The sequence below is a fragment of the Corvus brachyrhynchos genome, unplaced genomic scaffold (genome assembly GCF_000691975.1).
Source record: "Corvus brachyrhynchos isolate BGI_N302 unplaced genomic scaffold, ASM69197v1 scaffold255, whole genome shotgun sequence".
Taxonomy (NCBI): domain Eukaryota; kingdom Metazoa; phylum Chordata; class Aves; order Passeriformes; family Corvidae; genus Corvus; species Corvus brachyrhynchos.
The window spans coordinates 5,227,284-5,243,671 of NW_008238358.1; the positions used below are offsets into that span (position 1 = coordinate 5,227,284).

The 16,388-nt window shown below is 36.7% G+C and overlaps 1 protein-coding gene across 5 annotated transcripts in view; it reads left to right on the forward strand.

The window, feature by feature from the left end:
• ATF2 (activating transcription factor 2) overlaps nt 1–16,388 on the forward strand; it is a 50,407-nt gene that overhangs the window by 12,304 nt on the left and 21,715 nt on the right. For 3 of the 5 annotated variants that reach the window (XM_017735732.1, XM_008634741.2, XM_017735731.1), the window contains 5 exons: nt 1,479–1,597; nt 3,711–3,839; nt 8,451–8,629; nt 8,947–9,061; nt 9,240–9,326. In XM_017735732.1, the coding sequence (XP_017591221.1) occupies nt 1,479–1,597; nt 3,711–3,839; nt 8,451–8,629; nt 8,947–9,061; nt 9,240–9,326 (629 nt within the window). The remainder of the gene's footprint in view (nt 1–1,478; nt 1,598–3,710; nt 3,840–8,450; nt 8,630–8,946; nt 9,062–9,239; nt 9,327–16,388) is intronic. The other 2 variants (XM_017735733.1, XM_017735734.1) reach the window with 2 other exon arrangements.

A 16,388-nucleotide genomic window follows, 5' to 3' on the forward strand; every position in this document is an offset into this window, starting at 1 on the left:
TTACTTTTATTTGGATCTGGTATGTAATCCAAATATTTTTAAATTATCAATACTTAAATAATTGATTAAATTATGTAAGCATTCAGTAAGAACATGCTAGCAAAGGCTATGCCTAAGAGGATCTGGAACTAAATTAAGCTGTATTTCCGTTTTAATTATTCATTGATATTACTTGTCTCTTAAATTTTAAAGTATGTAGCATCTTTTACATATCACAGTGATATTAGAAGAATCAATCAGTGATTATTCTTCTGATGGGATAGTAGAAGAAAAATCAAAATTTTTGTTTTCATTTTGGCTTAAATTCAAAATACTTTATTTCCACCTCTAAATTCATGTTATACCCTTAGTAATTATAACTTTTGTCCAGGATCAGAAGTAATCACCAATGGATGATTGATTGCATTATATACTTGAGAGTTTTTTAATGAAGATGGCATGTGCTAAGTTTCTGTAGTTACAGTCAGTCTGGGGTTTTTTTCAGTGGTGGAGCAGCCTAAATGAATTTCACAAAGACTTTCAGACATTTTCTGATTATTTTTTTTTCCTTGTAAGTGGCTAATTTGTTACAATGAGCAGATAAAAAAAAGATTGCTCTTGAACTAGCAGTTACAAATTTTAAAATTCTAAATCTGCTCCTTGTCAATTACACCATAAGAAAAGAGACCTTTCAAATAATCAGGTGTTTAAAAATGAAACCATGACAGTGTCTCTGTGCAGCCACATTCCAGTGTAGGAATTGTTGTAAACACCATGCTACATTACAAAGTTCAGACAATCATACCACTTTACAATATTTTAAATGCAAGTAACTTTGTGGGAAGTCTGGTTGATTTTGACCTGATAATAAGAGTGAAATAAGGCAAATTTGTATACTAACAGAAATTTTATATAAAGATGGTTTTGAAACTACTTCATGGAATAGTCACCCAGGTGCTAGAAGTCTTATGATTCCAGCTTGATATAGAGGCATCAGAGAAGCCAGTGCAATCTTGTGTACAGAGTCACACTTTACTTGCCTTTGGAAGTTCCATGCACTTGGAAGTAATCACTACTGTTGTCAAATTATGAAAAGACAGAAGCAAACTGCCTTTGAGCTATGCAGTTTTCTCATTTGTTTTTTTAAATAAAAGCCTTCATGTAGTCGTTATCTTTATTTGCAAACAGAGTCTCCTTGCTCATTGAAGTGTTCTGCTGTGCACTGGAGAATAGCTCCCTGTGGTTCACAGACAGAAGAAATACTGTGATTCCCTGCCAGAATTGTCAGGGGCTTGGTGGTTTGCAGGCTCTGGGTGCTTGTCTCCAGCAGGTGGAGTTTGCCTCTGGCTGCCTCCCCGCAGGGCAGAACAGAGCCCGAGGGGTCCCCACCACCTCGTCTCTTTCTGTTTGTTTGTGTTCTGAAAAATATTTGCAACAAGCAGGTTCATAAATGGTATTGTAAAAATAAAATTGGGGGGGGTTTATCCACTTCATTTCAGATCAGACACCAACACCAACTCGTTTCTTGAAGAACTGTGAAGAAGTGGGCTTATTCAATGAATTAGCAAGTCCTTTTGAAAATGAGTTTAAAAAGGCTTCTGAAGATGACATTAAGAAAGTATGTTCGAAACTTTTTTTTCCTCAGAGATTCTACCTTTTTAAATCTGAAATTCCATTGAAAAAGCAAACTTTGGATTTATGTGTTGCCTTCTGAACTATAGCAATAATCATGTTAACTGCTTATATGTGTTCTATGTAGAGAATACAAACCTATGATTATTCTTCTGAAGGTTAGTTTAGCTGATTCATTTTGCATAGTCAGCATTGACAATGGGACACATTGTCCTAATCATATAAGTGTCTAGTCCATGTCTGTTGAAGTTAACCACTAGTTTTGATTGAAATTTCATTAGGTCTTGAATAAGGAAGAAAGAGGTCTGAAAAGTAAAGAGTTTTTAGCAGAAAGAAAAACCCATGTGAAAACAATAGTATGCGAACACTGATCCTTTTGATTAGTTTTAAAATACTGATGTTACTCTAAGAATCAATCATCATAATAATGACAATTAAGTACTGACTAAATTTAAAGAAGTGTCAGTAATTTGGTTATTATTATATTCACTATATGTTGAAATCACATTTGCCTAGAAATTATTGATTACAACATAAAGATCTACTTATTTTTTAATGTACAGATTGAAATATAAGAAAAACTTGAACTATATCTGTTTAGCAACTTCATGTTTTTGTGAGGAACTTGCCATACATTAAAGTGTTATTCTTGTTATTTATTTCAGTGCTTCCTAGTCATAACTGGTTAAGAACCTAAACATTTAAATACTTCTGCAAATAAAAAATTTTGTTCAATGTCCCCTTTGAATAATTTTGTCTTTAGTTGATTATCTGGGTGACTTCCATAGGTAGTGATTAAAAACATGGGTTTATACTCATTTATATAAGTTCTTCAAAATCGGTAGCTTCATTTTCTTTGTTTCAGTAAAGATTTTGAGAGGTACTTGTGAATAGGATGGATTATTATCCATTCCTGACCAAGCCTCACCCTTGCTTTGTAACAACTGTATCAAATAATGGATTTATAAGTTTACTTTTTTTAGTTGCTGTATGCTGGCTGTTTTTATAACATGACATATGGAAAAACCAATTTTTCATTTACCAAGACTGTATTTTCTGTATCATTCACCACTGTCTTGGAGGCAGTTATATGTATTGCAAATTATTTTAAATATTTTATCTGTTTCTTTAATTGATACTAATTTTCCAAGCTGCCCTCTGTGTTACAAGATAAAACACAGTCCTGCCTTATCTCTGGATGTTTTATATACATAAACAATAATGGCAAAGTGTGGAAAAATATTCCATAATAGCACATTTTCTAGGGGATTGTAATTGAGTTTTTTTCTGTAATATTTCATAGTTACTTGTGATATGAGAAGAGATTCCACTTCTTAGAGTCTTCCCTGTCTATTAGTAATATATTGCACAGGAAAACTAGGAATTTAATTGAAAAAAAAAACATTTGGAAAAACTTCTTTGGGGGAAATGTCTTCCAAAAGTATTTGGATAGCAGACTAGACAGGAATATAGGCTTTCGAATCTATGGTATTAAGTACTTTTGTAGCTCAATTTCTTTGGGGCATTTCAGATGTCCTAGTGAATTTTACCTGTGTTGTAGTATAAAATTTGCTTTTTCAGTAATTATTAGCTGCAATAAGCTTGAAATTATTTGTCTCTACTAACTTTCTCAGTTTGAAAATGTAGTTAGGATTTTGTGCTTTGTGGCATGAGGTATAATAATATACACAATAAATACCTTATTTTAGCTGTAATTTTTTAACTGTGGCACAGTTCTGCAGCTATAATTTTCTTCTGATTCTTGGAAATGGAAAAGTTTAGGAATGTTTTTAATTTGCAAAAAGAAAATACTTAGTCTGACCGTGGTGTTGAAAGACATTGATAGTACTGAAGATTGCGCAAGAAGAAAATACTTAGTCTGACCTTGGTGTTGAAAGACATTGATAGTACTGAAGATTGGTGTTCATGTAGGTGCTGGTAAAATAGTCTTGACTGGTAATGCATCTGCATCAAGATCTTTCAAACATCAGCACGTCTGTGTCATAATGGGCAGATATTTCTCTTCAGTTACTTACATTTTTTTGCTCAGTTGAATTTTTTAAACATTGACTAATTTTGTTTTACATTGTTGCTCATAGATGCCTCTAGATCTGTCTCCTCTTGCAACACCAATTATAAGAAATAAAATTGAAGAACCTTCAGTTGTAGAGACAACTCACCAAGATAGTCCTTTACCTCATCCAGAGTCTACTACCAATGACGAAAAGGTCAGAAACCTTCTTTTTCTCTTTTTGGAATTTATTTTTTGACTTTTCTGATGATCAGTAAATTTATTGTATATGGTGATAGTCACACTACTTAGCTGGTTGAAAGGAAAAGAGTTTTCATTTGCCACATTCCAGTGGATATATAGGTTACTTGTTCAGTTCTTCAGTTAGCTTTGTTCACTAGAATTATTTCTTTGCATCCAGTAAAGCCAGAAAGGAAATAAAATTTAAGATCTATGCTGTCTTAGAAAAGACTAAAAGGCCTCTTTATTCTTGTTTTTTCATTATCGTTAGCAATGATCACTTCATTATGTGACTTGCAGTGTTTTCATCTTGTGAAGTTCTCTTGAAGTACAGAAAATGAAGCAATGTTAGTGAATTAATTATTTCTAGTATTCAATAAATAAAAACATTAGGAGCAGACCATAATAAGCACTGAGATTGCTCTGGTCAGTCTTTATGTGCATCTTCAGTGGGCAGTCTGTGTATGAGGGGCTTAGCTGCCTTACTCCCAGAGATCAGCAGGACCTTTTAGGATCACAGGTAATTCAGATTGGAAGGGACTGCAGGATTTCCTGGTCCAACTTTCTGCTCAAAGCCAGGGTTACTTCTGAGATCAGACCAAGTTACTCAGTGCTTTGCACAGTCTGGTCTTGAAACCTCTGTGGGAGCGAGGCTGCTGTAAGAACAACCTAAAGTGTGTGACAGAAGTTGAAGAGAGTTTCAATTCAGATTTGTCTTTACTAAGCTTTTCTGAGTTTCATTAGTTAGCAAGGATGAGTAATCATGGGTAATCAAGGCAATCATGCAGTCTCAAAAATAGTAAAAGTGTTTTAAAGGAATATATGTAAAGACCTGCTTGGATTAAGTGAATCATAGTCCAAATCTTAAGTCTTCTTTATTTCAGAGGTTAGTTTATTTTTTTGCTGCAAGTACTTATTCCAAGTAATCTAATTTTGGCAGAAGATAATATTACTGTCTTCTTACAATAGTGGTTCAGTATCTCATTAGCATCATTACAAGTGAAAATTATATCTCAATGCTTGGCAGTATTTATAAACTTGTATCAGTGATGATGTAATTCCGGTGTGTCACTGTAACGGTGCTGCTGCTCAATGCTGTTCTGATGTGTGATTGTAGAGACAAGCTGAACAAGGCTGAGGGTGCTGCTTGGAGTGTACAGCTGAACAGGACCTGCAGAAGTTGAGAAATGTGAGCAGAGTGTTGCTTAGTTAGATTTTTGTATTCTCCTTCTACAGATGTATTGAAGGCAAGAAGGGGTTTTTTTTTTAGGGTATAGCTGTTTTTAAAATATATGTGCCACTGTAACCATTTCGGCTTTAGTAGCCTTTAGTGATTACACGCTATTAATGTATGTGCAAGGCAGTTCTAATTTTCCTTGTAGTTGTCAAAAGAATTTCTTGGAGACTCTTAAAAAAGGTATGCTTAATTCTTTTCCAAGAGTTCCATGAGTTCTATTGGGCTTCAGTAAGAGCTGATACTCTGCTTTGAATAGACCAAGATATCATTGGAAGAAAGTCTTTAAGCCTTAAAATAGTAATAAGAGCTTTCAAACATTGTAGTTGTTTATTAACAGTACTTTAAAAGGGTGACCCTCAACAGAGTTTTAGCAGTTGCTTAGTCGTTGCCAAGTAGCTAATTGCCTAATTTAATTACTTTAAAACCAGTTGTTTTCTTACAGTCATAATCAAATACAGTATTAGTTCTGGCCCTCTATATTTCTGTATAAAGAATTCTGTGTATATTTGGTAGCATTAGAAAGCTATTGCATGAAATTTGCTTTTAGATAGAAAATACTTGCGAATATGCACATCTGAGAACAGTTAAAGTAACTATCTTGTTCTGTAATTTCCAATTCAGTGGGTTTTAGTTCCGAGAATATAGGAGTTGAAATCCTTTTAGTAAGTCTAGTACCTTTGGGTAGGCTTAAACTTCTGTCCTGTAAGGAAAGGTAGGTAAAGGTAAGATCACTTTCACTTAATCTTATGATTGCAAATTCAACTCTATTTTTCTTGTTCTTTAGCAGAATATATTTACAAAGTATTTTATTCCAGACAAAATTTATACTTCGTTAGTGCAATGCATTGGTGACCAATTGGAATCTTCCATCAGACTGGTGGGGCTATGGTTTTGTTTATATATACTCTTTAAATGTCAATTTCCTTTAAAGCCATCTTCTTAAATCTGCAGCTTATGTTTTTGCCACGTTGTTGCAGTAACAGGCACCTGAATGCATTTTTCGGTGTAGCAAAGAGCAAGTTAGTGTAAAGAGGAAGTTGAAAATACTTTTTCAGCTGTATAAACACACTCAGGAGTAAACATGTTCTTTTTTTAGTGGCTGAAGATCATTTCTGATCTTGTAAAGAAAGAATAAGTGCCGTCTTTAATAACACAAATAATTGTATGTGAGGTTTCCATTTTCAGAATTTTAGATTTAGTTCAGAATTTTGTATGTTAATCTTTGACTATTGCTGAAATCTGGTTTCCGTAGAACACCGTGTCTAAAAATTTCAGATTACCCTTTTCTAATAGGGGTTCAAGCCGGGAAGAGACCCAGTTTTACAGTCTGTATTTATTAGAACATGCATTAATTAAGCTCCTGCTATGAGCAGCAAAGAAGTATTCACAGAATGCCATAACTGACTTGCTCACTTGTACATAGTTACATGGTTGCAGCAACAGTTGGGAGATCAATCCCAGCTGCTCACTCAGAGGTAGGAGGTGGTACTGACATGCCAGTGACTTCTAGGCAGGGTTCAGAAGGTGCTCAGAGGCAGGCTGGTTGGGACTCTGAGCAACCTGATCTAGTGAAAGATGTTAGCAAGGCAGAAGGGGTGGACTGGAATGGTCTCTAAAGGTCACTTCCAGCTCCAAGCAATCTGTGATTCTGTAAAAATCCTTCCAAGGGTCCATTCTTTATCAAGTGTACATATAATCTTGCAGTCTTTGTTCACATGTAAGAACCATCATGATTTTGAATGTTGCCTGAATTGTGCAGCTTGTTCATGCTAGCATACAGATTCAGCTGGTGTTCTGAATTCTGAATTTCCCACAGTCAAGCAGTTCAGTCTCATTTATGTTTTCCCTGTGACTCTTGAATAAGATCTGTAAGCTGTTACACCAAATTCCTTATTTCCAAAGAAATGTTTAATCCTGTCCTAAGAATACGCATTGGGCTTTTTTTTTTTCTCTCTGTTTCCACAATTCTGTACTGGTTGTCTTCTTTTTACTGAAAGCTCATCTGTAATGCTAAGTGCAGTGTTCAGATATTATATCCCAGATTAATAATAAAACAATTTCACTTTCCTCCACACAGCTCACTGTTATTCTTCAAGAACTCTTATTCACTGTAAATAGTCTTTCAGGTCCCTTGGGAAAAAGCCTGAATGAACTAGTGCACCCTGATGACAAATCTAGCCTGTGAGCTTTTGGAGGGAGAAAATTTCTTGATCTAAAGTCTTTTCTTATGTAAAGCCCATAGTTTGCCAGCAAACTTACAGTTCTATTAATTGCTCAGAGGCTCACACACATTTGTGCATTAATATATAAAAAGACAAACAATCTGCTAGGAGAGCTCAGACTTTACTACTTACAGCTTTGTGGATGAATTTTCAAAACTTAAGCTTCATTGAAAGGAAATAATAGTCAGTGCAGCCTGTGTGACACAGGTGTAGAGATGTTCTCTTTGAATTACGATTTACCAGCAGAGCAACTAAAGTTTGCTGGTCTTACGAATGCCATTTTATGTGTCACTGATTGCAGTAGCCATTGTCAAAAGAATAACTTGGAAAAAAGCCTGTCTGAAGGTAAATTTGAAGTCTGACAATATCAAGGGTCTCCTGAGAAGGAAGGCATTGGTTACAGTAAGGCCTTTCTGGGTTTTCAGAAACAGAAAATACAGATAGAGAGTTCAATTGATAATGTACTTTACCTGGTTGCTAAGCTAAGAGCTATAGTGATTTCTGTCTACTCTTTATTTGCACCTGAGAAAGTTTAATTTCTGTGCTCAAATAATTTTTTCTGCATCAGGATATGCATATATTTTGCAGAGCTCTGAATGTAACACTCAAGTACTTCTATCACTCTAGTTAGAGAGCTACAGATAAAGGCTTAAAATTTTTTGTTGTTGTTGTTGCTATTGTTTTTACTGAACTATAAACTTCTTGTTTCTCTTGTTTAAATCCAGAACAATGGACTGAAACTGAAATGTACATAAGGACACCATAAAACATTTTCTTTATTCAGAGTGTGGGTAAACACGATGGTGCTGATAGTACCATGGGTTTCTTGTGAAAAAAAAATCTGATCAAAACTGAATTAGAAGCAAGAAGTAGTAGGTAGCCTTAGCATAAATTGAGCCAGGTTTGTCATAAAACTAAAATCACTGTTGTTGAAACGATTTTTAGTTTGGTGGTTTAAATGATTCATCCAGAGGGGTTTGTTTTGAATGTTTTTAATTTTATAACTGATTCTGTTTGCATAATGTTACAAAAATTCTGATTTGTTCCATCAAACTGTGTTCATTTAACAGTTGGAATTAGTGGTCTGTAATTGTATTTTGCAAACTGATGAACCTTTATTTTTCCTCAGGAAGTGTCACTGCAGCAGACTGCACAGCCTACATCAACAATAGTTCGTCCAGCATCGCTGCAGGTTCCTAATGTACTGCTTACGAGTTCTGACTCAAGTGTTATTATTCAGCAGGCAATACCATCACCAACTTCTAGTACTGTTATCACCCAAGCTCCATCATCCAACAGACCAATAGTGTAAGTTACATAAGTCTTAGTAAAACGTTTTCTTGCAGAATTTGAAAATCTTGTTTACTTTCAGTTACTATTTCTGCAGTTAATATATGAATTTGAGATGCTTTGGTGTAATGTGGTGCTTTACTACACATGAAACATTGGACTTTCACTACATGTGAGATATAATGCCATGTTCTCCACATCACTAAGTTCATATTTTTGATCTCCAGATAAATATTACATTACACCTGTAAAGAAACAAACCAATTTAAAATAATGTGTAAACTTGTTCTCTTCTCTGGATAAGTTTTCTTTTATATAGTTCATTCCTTTTTCAGTCCAGTTCCAGGTCCTTTTCCTCTGCTGTTACATCTTCCTAATGGACAAACCATGCCTGTTGCTATTCCTGCATCTATCACAAATTCTAATGTGCATGTCCCTGCTGCAGTTCCAGTAAGTAAGCATGATGCTATATTAATTTGAAAGTGGAGCAGATTTGCATAAGTGCAGCATAGAACTTAGTTTTAAGCACCTTGATAGCTGTTTTGGCTTCAGAGGGTAGTGCTGTCAAATGCTCTCTATTATGATAACATACTCAGGTTTTCTTCATTTTTATACTTTATCTGGTCAGCTTGTTAGACCTGTCACCATGGTGCCTAGTATCCCAGGAATCCCAGGGCCTTCCTCCCCACAGCCAGTGCAGTCTGAGGCTAAATTGGTAAGTGAAAAACTCCATTATTCCTCAAGAAGAATAACTTGAGAAATTAATTAAATTCTATTGCTTTTTAAAACAGCTTTAGTTTTCTTTTGTTAGTCTAAATTCTGCAAGTACAAATTTAATAAGAATAGAAAAATAACAGCTGCATTTATTTTACAGTTCTTTCCAATTCCAGCCTATGTTAGTTCTGTTCTTAATGGCCATTTAGACCTTATTTTTAGTCATTATTTTAAATTAATTAGATTTCTAACTAAACTCCTTCTTGCTTCTTGTATCGGAGGATCAGAAATGTTAGCTGGGAGACAGACAAGATTAGTAGCATGTTAACAGTGAACATTTCCTTCAGAGAAGCAGAATGTTTCCTCCCAAAGGAGTGATATTTCTTAAAGCTAGGAAAGAAAAATGTGTTTTTTAAAAATGTTTTCAGAATCTCAATTGAATATAGTCCATTTGGCAAGAGTTTTGCAATTAGTTGCGTAGTACTGATACAGTTAACAAATTGTTCTGTGTGGAGGTTGTTTCTGTTGTGTTGGGTGTTTTTTGTGGGGGATGAGGATTATTTGGAAAATGATTAAAACAAGTGAAAAATTGGTTTGGTTTTTGTTTTTCGGGGGCTGTTCTTTTTACTTAATATTAGTGATAATTTATAGTGGTAGTTTGAATTAATCAATTTACTGATAAATTTTATGCAACATTAGGCAGTTGCTTCTCTTTTTTTCTGTTGTCTTTGTTTGTTCCAACTGTTCTAAAGGAATAGAAAATCTATTATTAAACAATAATTAACCCATTTATATATTTACAAGATGCCTCCGTAAACAGTATGTGTGAAATTGTGTTCTTCTTCCTTCAACTCTTACTTTGTGCTAAAAGAGAATCAGGAACACCTGCTAGATAAAATACATTTTTCTGCATTGATATTGGTAAGCGCGAGGATGCCCTTAGCATTCTTAGATACCTCATTTCTCTTGATGTAAACTTGTGGGCTTTCTTTCCTTACCTGTTTCCTCAAGCCATAGTATGAAAAACAGTGAGTCTGGTTTTTCTGGAGTAATGGGATTGCAGTAGAGTGAGCACACCTAGACCACATTCACCAGATACTGGGACTGCTGTGGAGAGGTGGTTACCAGTGCACTGGCTCTGCCTGATGCTGTCAGCTCTTCCTTCATTGTCCTGCTCTGTTGAACGTGATGACTTTTGAAATAGTATTGAGAAAGACAGAAGGGAAGGAGGTCTGTTTCTGTGCATCCTTGCCCCCCAAGGAATGGGAAAAGGAATCTTTTAATACCTTAGAAAATATTTAAATGTAACCAGCTCTTACGAAATTAGAGTACCTTAAATCCAGGATAGAAGAATGTAAAAAAATGAAAGCAAGAACTGTTTTCTCAGAAACGGAACATGTTTTAGAGTCAGGAGACTCACACTCTGAATTCTGCTTGAAATCCAGGAGGAATTGGCTCCAAATAAATTTTGAGCAAGAAATGAGGATTTTAAGTGTATTGCTGAGTGATTTGCTCTTAGAATGATTTAAAGGCAGAAGGGAAATACATGTATGTGGTGAAGACTTTGATCTCACATTGGAAGAAGCAATCACTCAAATGCAAAGGAAAACAAAGATCATTAGACTTAAAATTTAACAGTCTCATTAGCCTTCTCGTTACAAGTTAGCTAATATATGCACTTCAGTGATTGCTTATCTTTTTTTTAAGTGAGACTGTAAAAAGAGTATTTGCAGTATTTCCTTTTCCTTGTTACTTAATATGAAGCATGAGCAGAATCCAAGAATATCAGAATTATGTATATTTCTTACGCTCATTTACTTTTATATAGTGCCTATTCACAAAATTAAAAACCTTAATTTCTTATCCCTCTGAAAGTAAAAGAAATTTAATGAGAAGCTTAATGTTTACATAGAAAAGCCTCCAAGAGTAAGACTAATTCTCTGTTCCATAGGATGCATTGTTGGCAGATGTGATGGTTTATTAACTGCAAAGTTCCATTTAATTTTTAAAATTTAAATCTTTGTGATACCAAACCCTTTCTTTTCATGTCTCTCTTAAAAATAATTTTGCTTGCTGCATACTAAATTCTGTGAAGGTCTGCTAACCAGGTTTATTTTTCACTGGTGTTCCTGGTTAAGCCAGCAGAAGACAGTATTTAGTTTTACAGCTTGCTTTTCATTTTATTAATAGTGCACATTTAATGTTGAAATATAAGCTATTACACTGAAATTTAGTAAATGAACAGTGTGTGTTTCATGTATTAATGGTATACTGCAATTTGTGGACTTACTAGTATGGTTAAGTTAGCAGAACCCTGGGAACATGTCCTGTGTCCTTTTGCCTACTATGGCCACATTTCTTCATGTTGGGAGGCAGTTCTGAAGGGCAGAGGAGTCCAGGACATCCTTTAAGAAGTAAGTCTTAAAGGTGCAGGAGCAGGCTGTCCCCATGTGCTGAAAGATGAGCCAGCAGCAAAGACTGGCCTGGCTGAACAGAGAGCCTGGCTGGAAGACAGGAGAAAAAGGAAAGTGTGTGACCTGTGGAAGGAGGGGCAGGCAACTCAGGAGGACTACGTGGATGTTGTGAAGTTATGCAGAGCCAAAGCCCAGCTAAAATTTAATCTGGTTACTGCTGTAAAAGACAACTAAATATATTTCTGCAAGTACATCAGCAACAAAAGGACGTCCAAGGAGAATCTCCATCCTTTATTGCATATGGGGGGAAGCATAATGACAAAGGATGAGGAAAAGGCAGAAGTACTTGTTGCCTTCTTTGCTTCAGTCTTTAATAGTAAGACTAGTTCCTCTCTCGTTCCTCTCATCCCCTTGAGCTGGAAGACAGGCATGTGGAGGAGAACAAAGCCTCTGTAATCCAGCTTGCTACAGCACTTGAACACAGATGAGATTATGGGGCTGGATGGGATCCCAAGGGTACTGAGGGAGCTGGGGAAGAAGCTCAGCAAAGCGACTTTCAATCATTTACCAGCAGTCCTGGCTAACTGGGGAGGTCCCAGGTGACTGGAGGTTAGTAGATTTGATGCTCATCTTCATGAAGGGCTGGAAGGAGGATCCAGGGAACTGCAGGCCCCTCAGGTTGACCTCTGTGCTTAGGAAGGTCATGGAGCAGATGATCTTGATTGTCATAGCATAGACAGAACAACCGGCATCAGATCTAGCCAGCATGGATCTATGATAGGCAGACTGCTTGACTGACTTGCTTGGCTTCTGTGACAAGGTGACCTACTTAGGGATGAGGAAAATGCTGTCAGTGTTGTCTGCATGGACTTTACTAAAGCCTTTGACACTGTTTGCCCCAGTGTTCTCCTGGGGAAACTGCTTGTGGCTTAGACAGATATACTCTGCTGGGTAAAAAAACTGGCTGGATGGCTGAATCCAAGAAGTGGTGGTGAATGGAGTTAAATCTGGTTGGTGGCCAGTTAAAAGTGGTGTTCCCCAGGGCTCAGTGTTGGGGCTGGTTCTGCTTAGTATCTTTATCAGTGGTCAGGATGAGGGAATGGGGTGCTCCCTCAGTCAGTTTGCAGATGGCAGCAAGCTGGGCAAAAGTGTTGGTCTGCTGGAGGGTAGGAAGGCCCTGCAGAGGGTTTTGGACAGGCTGGATCAATGGCCTGAGACCATTTGTAAGAGGTTCTACAAGGCCAAGTGCCGGGTCCTGTACTCGGGCCACAACAACCCTGGGCAGCACCACAGGCTGGGGGCAGGATGGCTGGAAAGTTACTTGTCGGAAAAGGATCTGGGGGTGCCGCTCAGCAGCCGACTTAACGTAAGCCAGCATTGCCCTGGTGGCCAAGAAAGCATCCTGGCTTGTATCAGAATCAGCAATAGTTTGGCCAGCAGGACCAGGGTAGTGACTCTTCCCCTGTACTCAGCAGTGGTGAGGACACACCTCAAGTCCCGTGTTCAGTTTTGGGTCCCTCACTGCAAGACAGACATTGAGGTGCTGGAGCGTGTCCAGAGAAGGGCAGTGGAGCAGGTGAACGGTCTAGAGAGAAAGTCCTGTGAGGACTGGCTGAGGGAGCTGGTGCTGTTTAGCCTGGAGAAAAAGAGGCTCAAGGGAGACCTTCTTGCTCTCTACAGCTACCTCAAAGGAGGGTGTAGCCAGGTGGGACTCAGTCTGTTCTAAGTAACAACTGATAGAATGAGAGGAAACAGCCTCAAGTTGCACCAGGGGACGTTTAGATTGGATATTAGGAAAAATTTCTTCTCGGAAAGGGTTGTCAAGCATTGGAACAGGCTGCCCAGGGAAGTGGTGAAGTCACCATCCCTGGAGGTGTTTAAACAACATGGAGATGTGACACTTAGGGCCATGGTTTTGTGGTGGACTTGGCAGTTCTGGGTTAATGGTTGGACTCCATCTTAAAGGTCTTTAACAGCCTAAACAATTTTATGAACCTATGAAGTCTGTCAGCATAGTATTCTTAGTGTCTTGGACAAAAAGCCAGATAAACGGGTGAAGCTGTGGTGTTCTCTTCACAACATTCCCAGGAGTACAGATATTTGGAATTTTTTTGGCTGTTGCTTTATTTGTTACTTATTATTTGAGGAAAGTTTTTGTTGTTCTTTGTAGATGGACCTTGCAATCTCTTGGAGTTTTTCATATTGCGTTATAAAATGTAAGAATAGAATATGTAGCAAGTACAAAAAACGTGCTGGAATAGATTCCTAACTAACTTCCCTAACTCCCTTGGTTATTTAAGTGTGGTACTGTATGGGCTGCAGAGTTTGAAAAGTTAACATGGTTTATTTCTATCTCTGAAGGGTTTTATCATATCTGCTCTTGGCTGTTGTTTGAACCTTTCCATTATTGAAAGACCATACTTGATATGATGGTATTTGCACTTTCTACTATCCTACCACAATACTATTTCAAGATATTCTAAGTTGACACAGATCTAAGAACTTCTGAGGTTGAGTAAAATTCCTGAAGAACTGGTTGCAGTAACTTCAGTGTGAAATAACACCAAGTTGTTGAATTGTTACCATATCTAGAGCTGTCCTGTGTAGAAGGTACAAATTTTTGTTTGAGGTTAAATATCTGGCACAAACCAAGGCATGAACCAAGCACTTCCTTTTGTTCTTTGTGCCTTTCTTTGCAGAGGCTATTTCTGCCTATTTCAAGGAGCTAATGCGTTTTAGAGTTTTATAGTAAGAAAAGAACTTCGTGCTCTGATTTCATTCCTCATTGCAATCATTCATTTCACTCTTACTGGCTTACAGAAGGCTGCTGTTGTGTAGGCATTTTTTTTAAAGTGAATGTGAGAAGTAATTAGATAAAAGTCAAATTAGAGATTGTAGTGCCATTATTTCCTAATGCTCTGAAATTTAATTATTTAAATATGAATTTAGAAAACTTCATTTCTGTTTTTTCATTGGCATGAAAACAACACATTTTTATTTTTATGCACACCTTTTGTTTCCTAACAAATTGCCAAATTGTACAAAGAAGAAATTTATTTCTTCTTTTTAAGTTCATGAAAGAACTTTAGTAAAACAAATTGATATTTTTGTTTCTAAAATCTAAACCTTAAAACAACTGGCAGGAGACATCTTTGCTAAGGACGTAGGATGCCTTCTGATAGCATAGTTAAAATTTTTCTTCAGCTGTCCTTCAAGTCATAAAACCCTTTAAGGATAAAGGAACTAAGATACTTGCTGAGAATTTTCTCCTGCTGTGGACAGCTTTTGGAGACTTTTTCCCTTTGTAAAGGGAAAAGTATCTCTCCTACAGCATTTGAAAGTATTTTATATTAGTGTGTCCAAGTTTAATGCGTAATAATCAAAACTGTATTTATTTCTATGTCTGATGAAGTTTTCAGTCTGAAGTGTCAAACTCCTTCAGCATGGCACTTTTGATTATTGATGCGAAGCGAGCTACTGAGCTGTCACCTCTAGAACTCTGTTCGGTCTTTGCTGCAATAGTCTTTTCTCTGGTTACTGTTCAAGTTGCCTGACATTAAATGATTTTATGAATTCCATAGAGGAACAGCTGTATGGAGGAACAGGTTCTCTGAGTGAAATAGCAGATAGAAAAATGTATACCAACTGCAAGGACTAATAATTGGGAGGAAAAAATAGTCAAAAAAGGAATACATAAAAGTGATGACAGACAAAAATTTTAAAATTGGTTGTGCAGTGAGCCAAATCCTTATGATTGGTGCCCTTAGTGCAAGAGGCTCTCAACTGAAACAGTTGACATTAAGTGAAAGAGTGCACTAAGCACAGTCTTAAGGTCTCCTTCACCACAATAATATGTACAGTGGTTTATGTGTTTCAGTGCTGTGGAAGAATAGCATGAAATCAGATTGCATTTTAATTTTATTGCCCCAATATTGAATGTATTGTAGTGAACAGAGCTGGTCCATTCACAGCTGTGAAAGGCACTGTAACTGTAGTTTTGAACATTCTTGGATCCTCTTTCTCTACTGCTTGTAGAACTGAAGTAAAAAATGACTAGAGACGTTATTCAGACACAGGCTTGTCTTTTTGAAAGTATCCTTACATCTTATACTGAGAATGACATTCAGTAGAAGTGAAAATGAGTTTCAGATTTCTGTGGCTCACTTAATATAAATTGTCTGTTTTTCTGACATGATTCCATGTTTGTTGGCATGCTAAAGAAACTTAACTTTCGCATACTTAAGTAAAATCACATGTATGTCAGTTTCGTGGTATTTTAGAGAGGCTTAGAAGTAGATGAAATAACTGTCTTTTAAAAAAACCCAAAAGCCTCAAAACCCCAAAAAAACTTCCTCACTAAGATAAGGATACATGATTCTAAATACTGTAGAATTGCTTCTGATCTTCCTATGAGAAGTTCTGTAATTGTATGCTTTCTGTGTAGGAAACATGAGCCTTGAGTTGCAGCTGTAAAGCATCCTTTTTGAGTGTGCACCTTGTGGGTGCAAACTTAGTGTTCAGACTCTTCAGCATGGGTTGTGGAAGTTTCTGAAGAATTTCAGAACTGCTTTAATACGGAATGTTTCCCTCAGTCTCCTCCTTCCCGTACAAAACTTTCTGTCACAATCTGAGAAATACCTTGCACTCAG